Raw genomic sequence first — 23,462 nt, forward strand, 5'->3', positions numbered from 1 at the left:
AAATAAAATTAAGAAAAGAATAAGTTAAAAATGGCATTGGGATACATTGGTGGCTGCTATCACACACAGCACCTCAAGTGTAATCTGTTGTGCTTAGTACGGTGACAGTATCACATAGTATGATGAAAGGATCTGTCATGGCAAAGAAAGAATTTACAATGTACGCAGCTGATATCTAAATATATTGAAGTTATTTGACACCAAAATGGAGATTTTTTTTTTGTAAATGTAAAATCTGTGGGAATGTAGAAATTAGTACTGCTGATACCTATAATTGTTACATATCAAAATATATGGGCTTTTAATAACTATGTTAGGACTGTCAATAAAGAAATGGGCTTGTCAGCACTATTCTACACTACTCAATAAGAAAACAGTGTGGATAACAATTCAGAAAAACAGTGAACAGCAATTAGTAAATTAAAAATGTAAGTTTCCTTATTCAAGCAGTTGCTACGACTGAAGTTCTTTTATGATGTTAAGCTTCATTTGCCTTTTGACCAATGGCCAATGATGCTGGGATTTGATGAGGATTTATGAATAGTTGCAATTTTATAAATGAAAAAAAAGGAAATTTCTGCAACTGAAGGAAATTAAATGGAGTATTTGCAGAGTTCAACCTAAACTGGAGGTACAAGAGATGGTCAGCAGACTTTGCAGAATAAATTGTCAAATTCTAATACTTAATCTGTCAATGAACTGAATATTGATTACTTTCTCAGTTAGGTTTTTTACACTTTTTAAAATAAATTTTCCAGAGTATGGTCTGTTTGGGAATGATCATGTGGTATGTTATCACCAAGCAAAATACTCGTCTTGGTCAAGTGCTGGTCTTCATTGTGCTATATTGTTCTTTGTATAGTACGTATGTATGGACAGGTAAGGTCATTTTAGACGATTGTTTTTTAACCCATTCACTTTGCTTTCCTCTGTTCTTTGCTATAATAGTTCTGTGTATTTTGATTTCTCATTATGTGTCACTACTTATTATGTTTTCTTTGTCTTTCCTCCCTTCTCCCAATCTATTTATTATCTGTTTTCCTATTTATAGCAATGACTAATTCTGTTAGTTCCCTATTTTCACTTTCACTTTATCTATTTTGCCCCTTTTCTTTCCCTGACTTCCTGTTCCCTTTGCTATCTCATTCTCTTCTGATATTTTCCTTTTCTTCCTTTTGTTTGCTTCTTTTACTATTACTTTTCTTTCCTATGTAATTCAGTTTTCCTCCTTTCCACTTTCCTCCCCTCTCATTTTTTCCCTGATTTCTTTATCTTTTCTCTTTCCCTCTCAGTTGCTCTCACTCTCTTCTGTATCCTATGAGGCTTTGTCACAAAATCATTTGAGTTGCTGCATCATAGGCATTTCAAATATTCTTGCAGATAAAAGTGATGTCACATTTTTAAAAGAACAGATCACTGATCTAATCACTTGTTTCACAATTTGGAGCCCTGATAGAAACACAGCTGATTTACTGTGTTTTTTCATAGTGGTCTAAAATGTCCACAACCAATTTCTTTTAATAGGCCTCATTGCTCTCTCATTACTCCTGTTGGAGAAAAATGCATCCAAGCAAAAAGGATTCTTCATCATTGCTGGATGGGGGTGAGTGGAAAACTGTTACACATTTTCAAAACTTGTCTGTGGATGCTGTTATTGATAGGTGATAGTCAACAACAAACTAAGCAAGAATGGGACCTGAATAGCATGATATTTATTTTATAATATTATGACATAGCTAATAATTTTACCATTTGTTAGTCTAAATAACATACTTCAAAATTGAATGGACCGATTTCAACAAAGCTCGGTATAAAGATAAGAAATGGCTATGGAGAAAAGGTTTGCCTTTAGATGAAATGGAGATCTTGATCCTTGAATTGTTTTAAAACAATCTATTTCCGTTGGGATTAGGATGTTCTGGGTTATTTGATCTGTTTTAGAAATTTGTGGATTTTCTCAGCTGTTGTGGTAGAATTTGTCATGGCTATCAAAATGCAAACCAATTTTTCAGAGCATATTGTTGGATGTGGATTGGCCTGGGCTTCCTCTATGAATTAAAGCTCTTAATAAAGTGACTTTTATTTTTAGCTTAATAGTTACATACCATTAACGAAGCTAGGAAAAGCCTCACGAAAGAGCAAAGTGATACATTGAGTTAATTGTGGAGGTAGTGCTCTACTTAGTACTGCACTGTCTTCGCTTGTTATAATTTGAAATGATTAAATATAGTCAGACTTATAAGAACTGAAATCCCATTTGTTAACCCTACTGTTAAACAAACCTGCTCATCAACTCTTAAATGTTACAACTTGCCGAGTGATTTCTTGATTTAAAGATTGTGTAAAGATTGGAGGGACATGTTAGGCCACCTGAGTAAAGCTCACTTATCTCACTTCAGTCATTTGGGTGAACTGTTGTTATAGTCTTTTGTACGGGTAAATTTAGAGCTCAATAAATCGACATGCATTAAAATGCTCAAGATTAAGATCCTCAACCTGTTAAGAGGAGCAATTGATGCACTAAACCAGAAGGCATCTAAAGCAGACTTCATTTTGCCATTCACATTTTATTTTATGTATTTATACATGTTGTCACAACTGTGCTTGCATGTCAACCAAAGGCATCCATCTTGAAACATATGTTGATTTTGGTAATGGAAGACTGCTTTAAAGATCACTTTGTACTAGGTTTTCTGTCTATATATGTCCGCTACCACAGAAATTAGCACTTAATGTATTTCATGATGATAATCTTAGCTGATATCCATTCTTAATTTCTGTAACAATTATATCGTTGTAATCCATTATTCTAGCAATTAATAGTTATGTGTTTTTGTTTTATTAGAATACCAGCATTCATTGTGGGAATACTATTGTTAACTGGTCACCCAGATACACACACACTGGGAGATTCAGCATTCTTTTATGGAAATACTCAGGTATGAATTAAATAGGAATTCTGGAAACACCCTAAAAATATATTATTGAAATTGCTTTAAGCTCTTAATTATGCCATACTACTAGCATGGAACTATAAAACTACAGAGATTCACATTTCTCTCCAATTGTTGTACAAGGATCATTTAAACCAATGTTATATTACCAACATACAAACTTGAATGGTAAAATTAATTCATAGTTTTGATATTCTTGAAATCTGATGCTCTATTGCCATTGGGATCAACATAGAACATACTTCTAGGATTTAATGCTTACATTATCAAAAAAAAGCTAATAATTATATAAAATGGTTGAGCTTTCATTGTTATGGCTTATAATAAAAGAATCCTCCAGATAGATAGAATTTGCATCACTAAAGAAGTCTTTTCAGCAGATCTTTATGTTCCACATGTGTTCATTTACCTCATCTTACCCAGTCAAGAAATGGTGTGATATTGCATTAAAGAACATTAAAGATTTTCAGATTTTGTTTTGTCACAAAGTCAAGTTGGAAAATATCAGTGCTGCCCAAGCATTGGTGCATACACACCCAATGTTTTATTTTGTGCATGATAACAACAGGTCAGTCTTAATAACCGGCATCATTAAAGCAGCTCGAGGACAAAAGACCTCTGTACTGAAGTGGTTTAGGAGAGATGCAATTAAACAAAGTGAGGGACTATGATGCTGCTACTAAAGCAAAAAAATCCAAAGTAGTTTCTTGATTTTCTTCAGGATAAGATGGAAGATGTATTTTGATCTGAGTATTAAGACCCTTCCATTTTTCTATTAAATACATGGTCAAGTTGAATTTAAACAACTTAGTGATTTTGGTAATGTTCTTTTGAGTTCTGAGCCATAAAAATAAATTAGCTCTCAAGTTCAATCTTCGGTCAGGGCTTAGTTAACTGATCTCAGTCAGGGAGGCATAAGTGGACCTGTAATTAGCCTCTGTGACGTGGAAGAGAACAATGTCTTTGTGAAATTACCAATAAAGTAGTAATTATACTGTAATTTGCTAAGTTCAGGAAATGTGCATTTATTAGAACATTAATTAGATTTTGAAAGGTGCATCTGCAATACATTATGGTATTTGCTAAAATTTAGGTAGACGGGTAGAAATTAGAATATGTAGGCTTACTGTTCACTAATATTAGCAAGACTGTTCATATAATTATAAAGCAGCATAGTTCTAAGTTTTATGTCAACACATGACTAATTGTGGAAATTCGGGTATTCTTTGTTGTCGAAATTGTTGAAGCAGCACAGTTGTCTTAGATGGGATTTGGGAAAAATAACTTTAATTGAAAAGAAGAACTGTAAATATCTATTATTTTTAGTGTTGTATTTGCATAGCACATGTACAGACTTCCATGTAATGAAAAATCCCAATCCTATGGTGCAGTGGTGAGGTGGGGAATAGATGAATCAAACTAACCTGAGCATTCCTGGCAACTAGATGAGTGGCATACAGGTGCCCCGGCCACATCAGGCTACTTGTCCTGCTCCTCTCACTTCTCCTCATGCACAGATGAAGATAGGCCATTACCTTTCACCCCTTGAAGCTCACATTCTCTCCGGTTTGTACTGAAAGGAATCCCAAGGTCTGTCCAGGCAGCAGAATCGCTTCTTTGGTATCCAGGTGAATGATGACCCTAACCATATTTTACTGATTATCTGTGGTAGGGCACTTCCTGGGCATTGTCAGCCATGTCCTTACAAAGTAATCAATATATTGAAGGAGCATTTCATTGATTTGCTTGGAAGTGCGAATATCTTTTGAGTGATTTGACTAGCATTCTTAGATTTAGCTTAGATTAGTTACAGTGTGGAAACAGGCCCTTCGGCCCAACAAGTCCACACCGACCCACCGAAGCACAACCCACCCAGACCCATTCTCCTACATTTATCCCTTCACCTAACACTACGGGCAATTTAGCATGGCGAATTCACCTAACCTGCACATTTTTGGACTGTGGTAGGAAACCAGAGCACCTGGAGGAAACCCATGCAGACACAGGGAGAATGTGCAGACTCCACACAGTCAATCACCTGAGGTGGAAATTGAACCCAGATCTCTGGCACTATGAGGCAGCAGTGCTAACCACTGTGCCACCCATTGATGAAGGAATGAAAGTGGTTACTGCATTTTGCACTGACATATGAAGTAATTTCTAATTACTTTCTAAATGGTGAGAAACTTAATAAAGCCAAAGCACAAAGGGATCTGGGAGTGCTAGTCGAGGATTCTCTAAAGGTAAACATGCAGGTTGAGTCTGTGATTAAGAAAGTGATTGCAATGTTGTCTCTTATCTCAAGAGGGTTGGAATATAAAAGCAGAGATGTACTACTAAGACTTTATAAAGCTCTGGTTAGGCCCCATTTGGAGTACTGTGTCCAGTTTTGGTCCCCACACCTCAGGAAGGACATACTGGCACTGGAACGTGTCCAGCGGAGATTCACACGGATGATCCCTGGAATGACAGGTCTAGCATATGAGGAACGGCTGAGGATACTGGGATTGTATTCGTTGGAGTTTAGAAGATTAAGGGGAGATCTAATAGAGACGTACAAAATAATACATGGCTTTGAAAAGGTGGATACTAGAAAATTGTTTCTGTTAGGCGAGGAGACTAGGACCCGTGGACACAGCCTTAGAATTAGAGGGGGTCATTTCAGAACGGAAATGCGGAGACATTTCTTCAGCCAGAGAGTGGTGGGCCTGTGGAATTCATTGCCACGGAGTGCAGTGGAAGCCGGGACGCTAAATGTCTTCAAGGCCGAGATTGATAGGTTCTTGTTGTCTAGAGGAATTAAGGGCTACGGGGAGAATGCTGGCAAGTGGAGCTGAAATGCGCATCAGCCATGATTGAATGGCGGAGTGGACTCGATGGGCCGAATGGCCTTACTTCCACTCCTATGTCTTATGTTCTTATGGTCTTATGGTTGCATATCAGCTGAACACTAATGTAGTGGAATGATTTTGATCGATGATCTGAGTACGTTGATGATCAAATGGATATAATCTCCAATTCAGTGTACCTGCGGGAATCTAGCCAGAGCAGTATATCTTAGTGTCCTTGGACTTTTGAAACTAGGCGCGTTCACACCAAAATAGAAAATGTAGTATCATCACACGGGAGGTGCACTTTTGTATAACAGAATGTGTCTTTCTACAAATATCACGTGGAAGGAGCAAAAGGTGAAGGAATCCAAGGTGATTTTGATTCCAGTGGGACTATGTGTCTACCTGTGCCACTGAGAAGGAGATCCTTCTAGGAAGCTGCCACTGTCTGTGATTGCCAGACGGATGCTTGGTGATGTCTAGAAAGTTAATCCACTGGAGGTGTCACTTACTGTGAGCTGGAGCATGGTGCTCATCCCCTCTGTCCTGTGGGATAAGACATGGATGAGGAGATGGCTGATGCTGCTCCTACACTTGCAGAAACCACTCCTCAGGTTGGTCATTCACTGACTTATGGAGAAGCTGCATGAACAGCTCCTATTCTGCTGTGAAGACTGTGCATATCAAAGATTGGAAACCTCTAAACAAAGCAGAAATGTTTTTCAGTGTACTTCGCATCACCTCTGACTGTGAAACACACTCTTAGAACAAGTTCTGTGAACAAAGTCCATTTACTTAGGCAAGAAGGCATCTATCATATCTGGTAGAAAGAGCCTTCTTCCCCTTTCAGTTGCTCAGTCTCTTCGTTCCCTGTTGTCAGGTAAAACAAGGTGAATGAACAAATTCCAAGAAACCCATGTGCTCAGAGTTCAAACAAACACCAGGATTAAAAACTATGTTATTGGCTTTTTAAATATCTTTATATATCAGAGCCACTTGTCCCTCAGATGTTTATTTGTGCAAATGAAAACACTCAGGTTAGACATGGATCTGCTGGGCCTTCCTGCTATGGACTTAATCAGGATAGAGATAGGAGCTGGTGGGCTGCCAAACCATTACCATCTTGCTTGATTAAGTGTCTTCGTTCCACCACCAAACTGGCCATGGGAAAGGGCCTTAAATATGACTCATGATGTTTATAACTAAATAATTTCTAATTTCTATCTAAATAAAATTGTTGTTTGCTTAAATATTTCTTTCTTTGACATATACATTCTGCCTATGGTGTTTCTTGCCACTGATATTTTGTTCCCGCACTTGGTTCCCAACTGTTCTATGATCACTCATCACTACCTGATGAAGGGCTATTGCCCGAAACATCTGTTCCCCTGCTCCTTGGATGCTGACTGACCTGTGCTTTTCCAGCACCACACACTCAAGCCAGCCCAAAACCACTCTTTACTACAAGAGTTGAACAGCAAGGCTAATAATCTTGCAAGAAAGCTAATAATCTTGTTTGTACCTATTTGCATGAATTCACATTTTATTACCACATAATCTTAATTAATTAGTATGCCATTTCTAATTCCCTTAACCACTAGAGAGAAACTAAACTGATTGTTTAGTTGGCAGGACTGATGCTTGAAGAGAAACTGGATTAGTTAGGTTTATATTCACTGGACTTCAGAAGATTGAGGGGGGAGGATGTGGGATTTCCAATGAAACTTACAAAATTTAAACTGGTCTAGACAGAGTAAACATAGGAAAGATGTTACAGATGACTGGGGGTCACAGTCTAAGGATGCGGGTAAGTCATTTAGGACAGATGAGAGATTTTTTTCATGCAGAGAGTGGTGAGCCTAGGGAGTTCTCTGCCACAGAAAGCAGTTGAAGCCAAAACGTTGAATGTTTTTAAAAGGGAGTTATAGAATTCTTAAGCCGAAAAGGGTCAAAAGGTATGAGGAGAAAGTGGAAACCAATTATTGAGTTGGATGATCACCCATGATCATATTGAATGGTGGAGTAGGTTCAAAGGGCTTATGTCTGCTCTTATTTTCTGTGTTTCACTGTAGAGAGTAACTTTTCCCAATCTTCCGAATGGGTACTGGCACAGTGTATGCTATTGGCTGCTCTACACCTCCACACTCTGTACCGCTGTACCTTCTGTCAGTAGGTTAGGCAATGCTTCACAGGCAGTGACCATCCGCAAACCTCCTCTCTCTCTGGCCTGTGGATATTGACATTAGAGATGTACCAGCCTCATTGCACCCTCACGGCACATTTCCGACCCACTTATAATACAGTTCTACATCTTCATCCTGCACCTCTCAATGGAAAATTAGGGTCCAGACGATGTGCACTCCGGACAGGGACTCATGGATTAGACAAAAGTAAGGACTGCAGATGCTGGAGATTTAGATTCGAGAGTGTGGTGCTGGAAGAGCACAGTAGGTCAGGCAGCATCTGAGGAGCAGAAAGATCGACATTTCGGGCAAAAGCCCTTCATCAAAGTACATCTCTGAGCTCATTGCTTGCATCTTAGCATTCACTCACTTTGTACTTAATTGAATGTGTACGTCACTCTGCCTTTCTTTTTGTGATTTGGCTCCTCAGCCAGAGTTTAAAGTCTTACAACTCTTCTGTTTTGTTATGCCTTTTAGTGCAGACACAAAGCCAAACTGCTTGCCATGGATGTCAGCAGTGATTCCTTAAAGGGTGAACACATTGCAATACAGCACCATCTTATATCAATCCTGTACCTGTACTATGTGCCAGCAGCAAGCGCAGCAAACACTAAATTTGGTGTTTCAACCAAATGGCCAAGACTAAAGGAGTTAGTCCTCAGTCAAGACAAGGGAAACAATCTTCAGTCAGGGGTTCCAGCACAGTAAGCCAAGTTCAGCTACTGATTCAGTCCAGGGGCCAGGACATGGTCACTCAGCAGCTTGGGGCAGTCAAGGGTTCAGTCTCACTTCATTCTGGGGAGTACACCACTATCAGCCTTATATGTCTGGAGCAACCGGTCTTGGGATTCATAGTAAGTCATTTGGGGAGCTACAAAGAGATTAGTTAGGGGTCTAGTCAGTCATCAATCAGGTCTGTCCATCCAATTAGATCTATGGTCTGACCTCTGCACTGTCCACTAAAGATCAAGACTGAAGGACAGTGGCCACTGCTCTGTCAGGAAAGCTGAGGAACTCGAAAGTGGGGATTAGAGGTAGCAAACAGCGGTAACTCAACATATAAGGAAGGGAGGTGATGGAGAATGTGAAGAAAAGGAGCAATGCAGGAGGGGACTTTATTGACAGTCTGCACCACCCTGGATTTGATGGATTTGACAGTGCATTTCTATGTCTGGCATATGAGGAATGGCTGAGGATACTGGGATTGTATTCGTTGGAGTTTAGAAGATTAAGGGGAGACTTAATAGAGACGTACAAAATAATGCTTGGCTTGGAAAAGGTGGATGCTAGGAAATTGTTTCTGTTAGATGAGGAGACTAGGACCCGTGGACACAGCCTTAGAATTAGAGGGGGTCATTTCAGAACAGAAATGCGGAGACATTTCTTCAGTCAGAGAGTGGTGGGCCTGTGGAATTCATTGCCACGGAGTGTAGTGGAAGCCGGGACGCTAAATGTCTTCAAGGCCGAGATTGATAGATTCTTGTTGTCTAGAGGAATTAAGGGCTACGGGGAGAACGCTGGTAAGTGGAGCTGAAATGCGCATCAGCCATGATTGAATGGCGGAGTGGACTCGATGGGCCGAATGGCCTTACTTCCACTCCTTTGTCTTATGGTCTTATGATGCAGTGTCTCTGGAGCTCCGGGGTAAGAGAGAGATGAACCCTTTAAAAACAAAGGTTGGGTAGGAGTGTAATAGATTACTTATTAATGATTTTTACAGGTTTTCAATCATCATCTGGGGCTTCTCATGCAGAATAGACAGCTCATACAAATTTAGTGTAGTAGAACCCAAATGCTATATTAAACGAAATTGCACAGGTTGGAGCTTTCAATAGCAGAGGTTAAAATATATGGATGTAGGTTTGCTCGCTGAGCTGGAAGGTTCACATCCAGATGTTTTGTCACCCTTCTAGGTAACCTCTTCAGTGGGCCTCCGAGCAAAGCACTACTGATGATTCCTGCTTTCTGTTTATATGTTTGTTTCTTTCGGTTGGTGATATCATTTCCTGTAGTGACGCCATTTCCTGTGGTGATGTCATTTCCTACTATGCAGAGCAGAGGAAAATCACCTAAACTATGTATTTGAAAAGAATACAATCTGCTGATTTCTCAGCAACACCCCTAACAAGCAGACAAAACACATCCAGAAACCCTAGCCAATCTCCCTACATCAAAGACTATCAGGAAATGACTGCCAGGCTACTCAGATCTCTTGGCATCATGGCAGCCCACAAACCCACCAACACAAAAAAAAGCAGCTAATGAACTTGAAAGACCCTATACAACCAACAAGCAAAACTAACGTCATTTACAAAATACAGTACAAGAACTGTAACAAACACTACATTGGACAAACAGGCTGAAACGTAGCTACCAGGAAACATGAACATCAACTAGCCACAAAACGACATGACCCTCTCTCACTAGTATCCTTACATATAGAGAAGGAAGGACACCATTTCGAGTGGGACAACACATCCATCCTAGGACAAGCCAAACAGAGAAACGCATGAGAACTCCTAGAAACGTGGCATTCCAGCCGGAACTCTATCAACAAACATATCGAGTTACACCCCATCTACCACCCCTGAGAAAAAGAACAGGAAATGACATCGTCACGGGAAATGACATCACCAACCCAAAGAAACATAAAAATAGAAAACAGGAATCATCAGTACTGCTTCGCCCGGAGGCCCACTGAAGATGTTACCTAGTAGGGTTACAAAACGTCTGGAAATGAACCTTCCAGCTCAGCGAGCAAACCTACGTCCAGAACCTCAACCTGAGCTACAAATCTTCTCAAAACTCTTTAAAATATGTGACTAGAATTATCACCTCAAGTCTGTTTGCTACAAGAAGTGTGGACTGTATTCTGAATATTTTTATTGATCTGACCCTCATTCAGATTCTTTGGAAGGTTCCTTGTTCACATGCTTGTCATTGCAGGTTATTAGTACAGCAGCAGTGCTATCATGTAGCATTATTCTTGCGGGTTCATCATTGATGTTACTGAGTCGGAAGAGGCATGATAATGCTTACCAGATACTACAGCGCGACTCTACTTCCAGCAATACGAGTGAGAATCCTAGCCAAACAACAGCTACAAACGTTACTCCTGATGTAGAATTTGCAACGGGAGAAGGTGATAGTCTTTTTGATTTATATAACATGAAATGACTGATGTAGATTTATTCTCATTTCCTACTTAAAGATACTATATGCACTGTATTTTCTTATTAAGCAAAGATAGTCTGGGTTGCTTCCCTGCTTCTGTGTTCCCCAGATTGCTTGCATTTTATTTCTTTATTCACATTAGTATATTTAGCAGAATGCTGAATCTTAGATTTACTTAACCTGGTGCCATTATTTAAGAAAGATGGTAAAGAAAAGTTGGGGAGCTATAGACCAGTGAGCCTGACATCGGTGGTAGGCAAGTTGTTGGAGGGAATTCTGGGGGACAGGATTTACATATATTTGGTTAAAAATCACACAACACCAGGTTATAGTCCAACAGGTTTAATTGGAAGCACACTGGCTTTCGGAGCGACACTGGTGATTGTGTGAGCGTCGCTCCAAAAGCTAGTGTGCTTCCAATTAAACCTGTTGGACTATAACCTGGTGTCGTGTGATTTTTAACTTTGTACACCCCAGTCCAACACTGGTATCTCCGAATCATACATATATTTGGAAAGGCACGGACTGATTAGGGACAGCCAACATGGTTTTGTGTGTGTGAAATCATGTATCACTAACTTGATTGAGTTTTTTGGTTGGTTGAATGAGCATTTTCGAGGCAATCATTTGGCTGATGCTGACTCAAATATAATCCCAGACATTATACAATACAGTCAATACCAGTCAACACAAAAAAATTAAACTAGCATGATTTAATAATATGTGATCATAGTTATCTTTGTCTACAAGCATATTTGGCATCAATTATGTAATCGCTGTGTAGTATAAGAAATGATAGCCTAATTGTGCACAGTAAGCTCCCACAAACAGTTACAAGATGATCTGCTTTTGTGATGTTGATTGAGGACTGAATGTTGGCTGGACATCAGGGATAACTCTCCTGATAGTCACCAAGATAATGAGATGAAATCATTCCTGTCCACCTGCTAGAGCAGATTGGCTCTCAGTTTAACATATTTGAATGTTGACACCTTTAACAGAATACTGAAAGGTGAATCCTGACCACAGCTTGTCATGGTGTAATTTACTTCTTGAATTGCTACCACTATCCTCTCTTGGTAGGGATCAAAAGGGCCTCCTTTGTTTGGTATGATAGAAAAAATGCAGTAAAAACTAATCTAATGAGAAGTAACTTTTTGCCTTAAACAAGATGTAGTTTATTGATTTGATTTTGGGAGCAAGGTACAGTGTTATAATAGGTATTGTTACTGAGACCACAAAGGAGACATGGAAGCATAGAAAATAAAGCAGGAGTAGGCCCTTTGACCTTTCGAACCTACTCAACCATTCATTATGATTGTGCTGATCATCTAACTCCATGATCTGTTTCCATTTTTCCCCCATATTCTTTTGATCCCTTTCGCCCCACATTTTATATCTAGCACATCATAAAATGTTTGGCTTTGACTGCTTTCTATGGTAGCAAATTCCACAGGTTTACCACTCACTAGATGAAGAATTTTCCCCTTCATCTCAGTCCTAAATGGCTCTGTCTTCCTGCCTTTGTGACCAAAGTAGATAACTTCACATACACTGCATTTGCCCAATCATTATGCTTGTCGAAATCACACTCCAGCATCTCTACATCCTCCTGAAAGCTAGCTTCCCATCCAGTTTGGAGATACTACTTTTAATTCCCTTTCAAAATCATGAACCTATATTTTGAATATCAGGAATCCTAGCACTGACCCATGTGGTACCCACCAATCACTGCTTGCCGTTTGGGAAATGACCCATTTATTCCTATTGTTTCCTGTCTGCCAAATAATTTTCTATCCATCTGCATACACTGTCCCCAGTCACTGCTTTAATTCTACACACTAATCTCTTATGTAGAACTTTATTGAAAGCTTTCTGAAGGTCACCTCTGAGTTATGTCCTCAAACAATTCTGATACACATGTCCAGCATGATTTTCCTTTCAATAAATCAGTGCTTACTGTCTAATGCTATCACTATTTTCCGTGTGCTCTTCTATAAAATCTTTTATAATATACTTGAGCATTTTCCTCACTAATGACTTTCAGACTGGCTGGTCTGTAATTCCCAGTTTTCTCTCTACCTTTTTTAAATGGAGGGGTTACATTAGCTACCCTCCAAGCTGTAGAAAATTTTCAGAATCTTGGAAGATGACCTCAAATCTATTTCTATGGCCACGTTCTTGAGTACTTTGGGATGTAAATAATCAGGCATTGTGGATTTATTGGCCTTCAATCCCATTTCCGTACTAATATGAATTTCCTTTCATTCCTCTTTCTCACTAAACCCTGTGTTCCCCAACATTCATGGTATGCAATTTGTGTCCTCCTTTGTAAACACAGAAGTATAAATTTAGTTGGGTTAACCATTTATTTGTTTCTCCTTATAAATTCCCTCATTTCTAACTGTGGGGAAACCTAGATGAATCTTCAACAGTCTTTTTCTCTTCACATACGTATAGAAACTTTTACAGGTGGTTTTCCCACAGGCTTAATCTCAAACTCTTTTTTTTCATAATCAATCCCTTAGCCCTCCCTTGCTGAATTCTTAAACTGCTCTCGCTCCTCAGATCTATTTTGTTTTTGTTCCCTGGCTAATATCTAGGCCTCTTCCTTGGATAAAATACTATCTATAATTTTCATTGTTTGGTGAGCTTTCCTATTTTACTTCTGTGCCAAACAGGAATGAACAGTTGCCTTAAGAGGTATGAGCAGAATTACGCCATTTGGCCAACTGAGTCTCCTCCACAGCTCAATCATTGCTGACAGTTCCTCAGCCTCTTTCTCCTGTCTTCTCCCTGTAATTATTGCATGAACTCTTTGAATGTTTGCCATTGCCTTTCCACCGTCATGCCATTAACTAAGGTTTCATTGAGAGAGCAACACTTATTCCCTCAAAGAAAATCAGTTCTGTTTTCACTGGTTCCCATTTCCATGGCTATTGTTTGGCCAGTGTTGTTGCTGTTGACCTCTGACTAGCAACTTCAGGGCTGAGGTGTCTTGACAACAGGACCTGATTAGTCAAGAAACCTGCTAATCAGCATTAAATTGCCTGATTTGCCTATGAATATGATGGCTTCCTGATGGAGCCATCTATAGCCATTAAAGAAGCTCACTTCTCCACTTTATCTGAAAAATGGAAAGTCCTAGTCTGTGTGTGTGTGTTCAAAAATTTCACATTAAGTCTGAGGCTGGGTGTTTTCAGTTGCAACTAACTCATTGCCTATCAAGAAAGCTTGCTGGATAATGGTTATGAGCTAACTGGTAAACTTACCTGCAAATTGCAAACCTTGACAATTGAGTCGTAGCTTGCCAAAAGCTCCCATCCAATAAGACGAATGGATTCTGAGTCCCATAGACCATCTAGTCGAGACTTACTCTTCAGGGGACGCAATGGCAAAGAGGCAAATGTTTTAATTGCTTCTTGGGGAGGTGAGTAGAGGAGGGCTCAAGGAGGTCAGAGGCAAGGGCATTGTATGTCTCTTGAAGGTCACCACTTGTCCCACCATCCATCCTTCTGATTGCTCCCAGATTTGGAGTAAATGTAGCCCTCTCACAACCCGCCAGACAGGCTGTTCTGGTTTTGAGTTGGGAAACTAGCTAGTTTTCTTTGCTGCCAGAAAGGCAGATAAAGGCAAACTGAGGCCTCTAAGCTGCTGTTAATTAACCACTTAAGGGTCTCAATCGCTGGTGGTCCTTGCTCAGAACTTAAAGAGCAAAGTGGGTGAGTATCTCTCCAGGGCTAAATTGTTCCAATATTTCTGCTAGTTGGAATTCCACCCATGTAGTGTAACGATTTTGGAGGAGCTTGTCAGAGAAATACTTAGTGTAAACCTAAACAGTATCTTCATTGGGCTTGAAATGTTCATCTTCTAATTCCATGTGTAAAAAGTTTATTTTATTTGGCTAAATACAAAAACTAACATTCTTCTTCTTTACTGACAGAAATATGTCCATGTCAGATGGAAAATCAAAGTACATTATGTTGTTCCAACCAACAAGTTCAGAATAATGGCAGAAGTATAAATGAGGCATCGTTGAGTGGTATGTTTCGTGAAACAATGTTGATTGACTTTTGAAGTGTACCATATTAAATATTTTGATAGGAGTTTGATTCACAATGTCCTAGAAAGACTTCTCTAGCCAAATGTTGTTGTATGGATTTCAACAGGGAGTTTAGTAAACATGTAACGGTTTTAAAACTTAAACAGACTACATGCCTGCCATGTAACCATGTATTTGTGGTTGTAATCTTCATTTTTGAGTTAAATAAATTGATTTCTCACTATGGCCTAATACAATATTAGCTCTGTGATCAGTCAACCTGTTGTTTTGAGTCTGATATTGCTAAATTGTCAACATTGCAGTTAATAAAAACTCAAAACAATAAAATGGTAGCTGCTGTATTTACAATGTTACTGTGGTGTATCTTGCAGCAGAACAATGTACGACATCATGCAATGCTGAAAACTGCATATTGATACAAGAAGAGCAGCATTTGCAGAATACTGATCCACAGCTGGCCAGACATGTGTTGCTGTGCTTGCTTCTCATTGTAGGCTTGTTTGCTGTAAGTTTAACATTAAAGTTACCATTACAAGGAAGAAATTCACTTTAATGAAGTAATAGAAATGTTATTATATCATCTATAGTTTTATCTTTTATCTCACTCCGATTCCCTTCTTTCTTTCCTGAAAGTTGTGTTTCTTGCTGAACAATTTTCCAGCCAGTACTAACCTTCCAGTAGTGTCCCCAAGGTGCCTATCACAGTATCCCTACAGTATGGAGGCAGGCCATTTGGCCCAACAAGTCCACATTGATCCTTCGAAGAGCATCCCATCGACTCCGCTACTCCATCCCTGTAACCCTGCATTTCCCATGGCCAATCCACCTAACCTACACATCTTTGGCCTATGGGAGGAAACCAGAGCACCCAGAGGAAACCCACACAGACACATGGAAAACGTGCAAACTCCACACAGTCAGCTGAAAGTGGAATCAAACCCTGGTCCCAGATGTTGTGAGGCAGCAGTGCTAATCATTGAGCCACCATGCCTATCATTGATGTGAGCCTTGACAGTGAATTTCAGCAGACGTCTAGAGAGGCAAATAAGTAATTGAAAATGTAAAGCTTGCCTTTAATTTTCTCCCCGTGTTGCTGCTGTTTTAGTTAAACAATAGCTGTTGCCATTTTCATTTGCCTAAATAGTAATGTGGGAAATGTTTGTCTCAAATCTTATTTGTTTTAGATTAGTCATCCTTAATGGGAGCATAGACTGCGTGGAGGTAGAGACATTGAATATTGAGGTAGATAGATGTTTGAATAAAAGAATATAAAATGGTAATGTGAAATTGAGGCCATGATCAGTCATGATATTATTGAAAGGCAAGCAGACTTGATGAGCCAAATGGCTTACACTTGCTTCTAATTCATATTCAAATGTATTTGTATTAATTTAATAAATAACAGTTTGATTTTTAAAAAATCATTTTTCAGAACGTATCCAGTTGTTTATGGTGGTTGGTTAATCATGAACCAGGTCGCCTTTATGTTGAGCTACAGTTCTTCTGTATAATCTTTAATTTTGGTCAGGTTTGTATTTTTTCTATGACTGCTTTGTTGCAATATTTCAACAGGAATTGAATTAGTGATAAATTTCAATCTAAATGGTAAATAATAAACCTACTTTTCTGTTTCCTTTCAGGGTTTTATTTCTTTTGGCATATTTGGGCTTGATAAACATTTAATCATACTTTCGTGTAAAAAGAGGTAAATAATTTTCTTCATTTAAGCCAAAAAGTTCTATTCCTCACTCGCAAACTGAATTTTAAATTAAACCAACAAGCTGAGGATCTTGCTGCTGACCATCACTGCAACTTGCTAATCTCACAAGTTCTTCAAGTCTTGGCAAACTTGAAGTAGTGAAAAAATATGGTTTTCTATTAAGTAATCTGTTTAGCTGCAATCATGAGATCCATAGGTCATTCACTTCTACTGTTCTAGCTGAAATGCAGCAACCTGGTTCACTAGTGGTAACAATGAAAGATGTCAAAGGGGACAAAATATATACAATATATTGTTTACCTCTTCATGCAACTACCAAGATGGTTATGCAGGACTACCAGGATGGCAGAAAGAAAAGTAAATGGCTGTTGTTATTTTTCTTAAATTCCCATGTTCCAACCCAAGGATGATTCAGTCAGCTCAGGAATTGGCGTTTAACTATGTTTAGTATATTTTGGCATGTCTTTGATTAATCATTCTGCTTAACTTGACAGACTGGAATTCCTATTGCATGGAAGAAACTTAGGAGGACAGACTGACAATCCATTGACTGATGACATAAGGTTGACTTGCCAGCAGTTTTCTCAATATCATATGGGTCAATGTGCCAGAGATATCATCAAAGCGAGGAGGTATGAGTTTAAATTAGCATGACTCATTGTGCTCATCAATTTGGCATTGCCAATTAATTCATTGCATTTTATTAATTTGCTTAGATTCTAATACCTTTATTTCAATCTGAAATATTCTGATTTTCTAAAATTGACTAATATTCTTAAAGGCTGGGGTCTTGCTTTTATTTGAATTCAAATTTTCTTTTATTCCTTTAATAATTTGTTTATCAATATAATTTTAATTGTGGTCCAGCATATTCCTCAGTAAGACAATACATATGTTATTTGTGGAAAACTTTGAAAATATATGTTGTATTGAAAAAATCCTTCTAATACTTTGTTTAGAATATACATTGCACATTTGTTAGTACATTTGTTAGTCCATTACTCTGCAAAAACATACTATTTGTGCTTACTTAAGTGATTTTTCTTTTTATTTTTTAATGTTAAGAATGATATGCTGTTTGAGTGATTTTAGTTTGAAATAATCTGGACAAATAATCTGTACTATGTAGCACTAAAAAATTGTACTTCAATTATGTTTGAAACAGAATTAAGATGCAAAACTCTGGTTTTAGCCAATTTTCTCTGATGATTTAATAAGTATTAAGCAATAATAAATATTATGTAATAAATTCATCCATTATTATAGATAACCATGGTAAATTTTAGTTTAGTTTCAGTACTGTCAACAAAATAGGATTTAATTCTTGCCAAAATCATTTGACACATTACAGTGTCTCACAGAAAATGCATGGTGCAGGATAGAACTTCCTTCCAGTGAGACCACTGAGGGAAACATTTTCTTTGAAAACAATAAACTTAATTTTTTGAAAAATGTTCTTCCTAATCACTCCCAGGATGGAAAAAGAAAAACTGTTTTTTCTTCATTCATAATCTGGCCATAACCTGGTTCCTGTGGTTTGGATATTATACGTGGGTGAGGTGGGGTGGGATCTTGGGTGCAGTCAGGTTGGTGCAAAGATAGATATGTGCAGAGTACTAGAGTTTAGGATGAAAAACGCATACGTTTGAGTTTCCTTATATGATGTGTTCAATTTCACAGCTTGCATACTGACAGGTTTCCTGCCTGGAAGTGAGCTTAATTTGATCAGCTTTACTTCCAGATAGGTGCAGAGGACTCCAGAACAGGTCACAGGTGTAGGGTTGGTCCAATCTCCCAACCACAGATGACTTTGTACTGGGGTGGGTGATGTTGTAGAGCCATGGGCAATCAGTCCTGCTTCCCCTGGGTCAAAAGCAGTGCTGGGAGAGTACTTAGTTTCTCCCTGAAGCTGTCTACACATTTTCTTGAGGTCTAATAACTCTAGCCAAGCCATGGTTGAATCAGCAAAGCAGGTTATATCAGAAGTTATCAGTCAAAATATTTAAATTGTCAGTCTATCTCCCAAGAGCAGATTGGCTGCCTATCCCTTGCCTCATCTCCGTTAAGACCAAAAGCCCATTCGCAGAACTTGCGCCGTTGCAATCACCCAAGCCACCTTCCATTTCATGTGGAGGTCTAAGATGGACCATGTCCACAGGGGCACCATGTACGAAACCATGGGTGGCATGGAAGGAACATACCCAATGCCTCCCTCATCATGATGGCCACTTGCATATGTGGCTGCATCGAGCTGTGCATAGATCCTCCGTACACAAACACCAAGTGTCACTATGTGTTGAAGTTCTACCTGTCCCCAATGTTGCAAAGGATGGGTCTGGCCACATAGTTAGACTGTGCTGTGTCACCTGTCCGTCATGGAGATATTTGCAAAGAAAAACATCTTTGACCACAAGTCCTTCAGGAAGTGATCAACATTTGGTGTCCTTGAGATTCTGTGGGAAAAGAAGGTGGAGGATCCCGTTGAGTTTATTCTCTGAGCAGAAAGCCCCATGATTTTCCTAATCCACACGTGGATGTTAGATGATCAGTCTTCCAATAAAATGGTGCTGGAAGGTACATGTGAAAGTTGGACTTTCTGTGTAACTTTTCAATGGTACCACTATATATTTAGTTAAACCCAGCTATAGATAGTGACATTGATTTAGGCATCATTTTACTTAACTTTTTATTTCCTACCATGCCACCTTGTTCTACTGTTTTTGGTGTTTCCTTTCCTGTGAAACAGTGATGTGAGACTTGCAGACCAAGTGGATGAATCATTCCTTTGACACAGGTGTGGTGCAGAAACCTTCACAGATGTCTTCCGAGGCTGTGATCTAGTGGATTGGTTGATTCAAGTTGGTCTGGCCCATGACCGAGGAGAAGCTGTTAAGTATGGAGATCAATTACTAGAAGGTGGTGCCATTCGACACATTACCAATGAATATTCATTTCAGGATGAATCTTTGTATTATCGCATGTCGCAGATTAATGAAGCATGATTTGTACAATTATTAGAGCTGCTTTGAATCTACAGATTAAATTTACAAGATTTTCTTCATTGCCATAAAACACAGTATGATATATTTTTAATTTCTGCCTTTTTAAAATTCTTCATACTATTAACCAAAGAATTTGGAATCCCATTTACTAAATAAGATTAAGTTTGCTTCCAATTGTTAAGATATAAAACTCATGTTGCATTAGTGTATTGAAAGTAATCTCTAATCCATGAAAGTGTTAAATGTGACAGTAGTGTCAAGGTGGACAATGATTTAAGGGTTTGCCTTCCATTGTATTGTAACCATAATTGAGTCAAAGTGATGAGATCACATTGAAGTACCAAGCTAATATTTTGCGTTTTACTTTTTGGAACAGAAAAGCTGAAAACTGCTTTTGCAAAAGTTCTTTATGGAACTAGACATTTAAAAACTTTCAATCTTCCATGTGTTCATTCATCATTGTAACAGCCTTGGGATTTCTCCTTAACATTAATAAAAAATAAAAATTGACTAAAACAGGGTAAAAAATAGAAATGAACTGAACATTGAGTCATTAATTAAATGTAAATTACATTCTTAATGACTCCAGTCTTTATGTATATCTTCATAACGGGTGTGCTAAAGTTTGCATAACTATATGTTTAAAAATTGCACTTTAAGTTAAAAGGGGTACTTTTAAATTCATTTTAAGATATGTAAAATACTATGTGAAAGCTGAATCTTTTAACTTTATTTATCCAAATTATCTGTTCAACACTGAATTTTCAAAGATCAAGAAAGAGCCTGATAAAATAGAGATGGGTTGACATCCCTATTTAAGTTACTTTTAGCTGTATGATAAAATAATTTAAAAAGCATATAAATTTTTGGAATGTAAGATTTTGGGATTATAATATTTTGATATGTTTAGTATGTCCCCATGTCCTGTACAAATGAAGAAATAAAACATTTTTAATACTTGAGTTTCTAGAAGACTGGAATAGCTTTGTATTTTAATGTGTCGTCAGATAATACATGGCTGGACTTGAAATTCAGATTTCATTTGTGTTCATTTAGACATTGCATATCTTGAGATAAGACCCTATCATTCTTCAGTTTGTTGATTTTGATTTTGGTTTCTTCTGTAGAGTAATTTTTTTTTAAAGTTAGTTGCAGCTTAATAAGTTATGTAGTCAAATTATGATGTTTATTTTTCTGAAGAAAGTTCCAGTGGTATGTGAACGTTAAATGAAAGTGCTCAGAAAAGATGGTTCTTAAGCTTAAATTGCTTTGTTTGTTAAAATTTGATAACTATTTAGCTCACATTTTCCACACATTGATGCGATTGATCCCAACCTGGATCAGAGTCTAGGCAAAATGACAGTGAAATAGTGCTGATTTGACATATACTGATGTATATCCCAAATGCACTGGTGCCCTCTATGAAAGTGACTGCCAGGAACCACTTTTTTTCTTCTTTTGAGTTGTTTAATCATTATGTATTTGATTTTTTTTCTAGGCTAAGTGTTTATTGGCAAGATTTTTAAATAAGTTATACAGTAAAGTACAAGTGATTAGACCCATTTCCTCTTGCTGCAATAGCAATAGACTTCAACCTTGACTGAAATCATTCAGCATTGACTGTCTTTTATAGACCACTACCTGCCATGTCTGTCCTAATTTATTGCAGCAACTACTGCTCCAAATTAAGAAGGTAAACTGATGGCATTCTTCCAAATAGATGAATATATTACTAAATTTAATGAGAATATGACAAACTGTTGACAAGCTCTAAGAGATTTGCATTTCCATGTAGGGCCATTTAGGAGACCCGGATTGAAAATAGCATCAGCTGAGAGGGATTTATATGGGTTGCGGAGAGGACATAAGCATCATTTTTGTGTGTCTGATCTACTTGCTTACTTAGTGGGACCCATTTTACTCTAATGAGACACAATTTACCATGAGACCTGGTTTATTATTTTTGGAAGACAAGATAAGTATAATATGCAGCTTTAAAAAAAAGCATCATTCCCTCTAATTTCCTGAGAAACCTTACAGTTCTTGAATGCCTATGCCCTCACTGTGGTCTAAGAATCTGTTTTGGAAGTGCAAGATGATTTTTTACAAAGTTTGTATTACCTCGATTATAGCTGGTTAAACTGAAGTTGAGGTTGTTCTTCCTGTTTTTCGGTGCTGATTGTTTTCTCTGGAGGGAGTCTTCTGATTTGAGTGGCCTCTTAATTAGTTGAAAACAAAAGATGTTGGAAATCACAGCGGATCAGGTAGCATCTGTGGAAAGAGATCAAGCTAACATTTCGAAACTACATGACTCTTCATCTGCCTTTTGTAATAAATAAATGATTTATGATGCTGCCTGACCTGCTGTGATTTCCAGCATTTTTTGTTTTCAGTACAGATTCAAGCATCTACAGTAGTTTGCTCCTTTTCTAACTAGTTACCTGGGTCATTACCAAATCCAGTGCTTTACCAGAAGTTTGATGTAACAATGTATTTACTATCATAATTCAGTTACTCTATGTAAATTGAGTTTCGTGCCAGGAAGAGTATTCCAAAAGACAGTATTGGATATTGTAATTCCTCCATTGATTGAGCTGACCCTAGGAACCAGGCTGTCTCAAAGACATTTCTTCTGAAACTCAGACCTATTGTTCCACCCAAAACATTGCAGCATTATTTCATCAACATCTATTGAATAGTCTATCAAGGTGAATGGTTTGCGTACCTTAAAAACCGAAAGAACTGCAGATGCTGGAAATCAAAATCAAAAACAGAAATTGCTGGAAAAACTCATCAGATCTGGCAGTATCTGTAGAGAGAAATTGGATAATGTTTTAGGTCCAGTGATCCTTCTTCAGAACTCTGTGCTGCAAACATTCTGACTTAATATCTCAGTTCCCATGTCTCATTAACTCCTATTCGATATAATCAATCAGAGTAACTGGCTTGCATACCTGTATGTCTGGCCTGATCTGAATTTCCAGCATGCTGTTCTGTTAGCCAGAATTCAGTGTGCCATTCAGTTGGGCAATGTTGCTTTTAGTGTCCCAAAAGAGTTGTTATTTTATTTAGAAAGAACATTCTACTACATGCAAGGAGAACTGTTCTCTTTGCTCAGCACTGGCAGCAGACCTTGCCAGTTCTCCTTTAAACTTGCTGCCCTGGTCAGCACAGTGTCTGTGATCTGGAGGAATTTTCCGGAGTGCAGGAAGAGGGTTAATAACTTTCTGCACACTGCAAGAGTAAGTGAGTGCCACCATCTTCTCTCTGCTTCCTTCTATCTCTGCTACTGCACTCATCTCCTACCAAGGGTAATGGTCTGCCACTCTCACTTATGCATGCAGCATCTTTCCTCACTTAATCACCCAAATCCTTCCCCCCCCCCCCCCCCCCCAAACTAACCTGCATACCCTGTGCACTACCTACTCATTCACCGCCTTCCTCTCATCTGCACCAGCACTAATACCTTGGTTAGCTATTTCCATCATGCTCAATTCCTCCCAAAAGGTAGTGGAATGCCTGCTATTTATCTCCT

At 38.4% G+C, this 23,462-nt stretch overlaps 1 protein-coding gene across 5 annotated transcripts in view; it reads left to right on the plus strand.

The window, feature by feature from the left end:
- The window catches only part of gpr155a (G protein-coupled receptor 155a), a 57,855-nt gene extending 36,958 nt beyond the window's left edge, over positions 1–20,897 (plus strand). For 3 of the 5 annotated variants that reach the window (XM_072579187.1, XM_072579186.1, XM_072579188.1), the window contains 10 exons: positions 759–879; positions 1,525–1,603; positions 2,846–2,939; positions 10,915–11,110; positions 15,086–15,184; positions 15,577–15,710; positions 16,638–16,733; positions 16,846–16,910; positions 17,420–17,557; positions 19,720–20,897. In XM_072579187.1, coding sequence (XP_072435288.1) covers positions 759–879; positions 1,525–1,603; positions 2,846–2,939; positions 10,915–11,110; positions 15,086–15,184; positions 15,577–15,710; positions 16,638–16,733; positions 16,846–16,910; positions 17,420–17,557; positions 19,720–19,927 — 1,230 coding nt within the window. In that variant the 3' untranslated portion in view covers positions 19,928–20,897. Of the gene's footprint in view, positions 1–758; positions 880–1,524; positions 1,604–2,845; positions 2,940–10,914; positions 11,111–15,085; positions 15,185–15,576; positions 15,711–16,637; positions 16,734–16,845; positions 16,911–17,419; positions 17,558–19,671 lie in introns of all 5 variants that reach the window. The other 2 variants (XM_072579190.1, XM_072579191.1) reach the window with 2 other exon arrangements.
- Positions 20,898–23,462: the final 2,565 nt, after the last annotated feature.

The sequence above is a fragment of the Chiloscyllium punctatum genome, chromosome 10, assembly GCF_047496795.1.
Source record: "Chiloscyllium punctatum isolate Juve2018m chromosome 10, sChiPun1.3, whole genome shotgun sequence".
Taxonomy (NCBI): domain Eukaryota; kingdom Metazoa; phylum Chordata; class Chondrichthyes; order Orectolobiformes; family Hemiscylliidae; genus Chiloscyllium; species Chiloscyllium punctatum.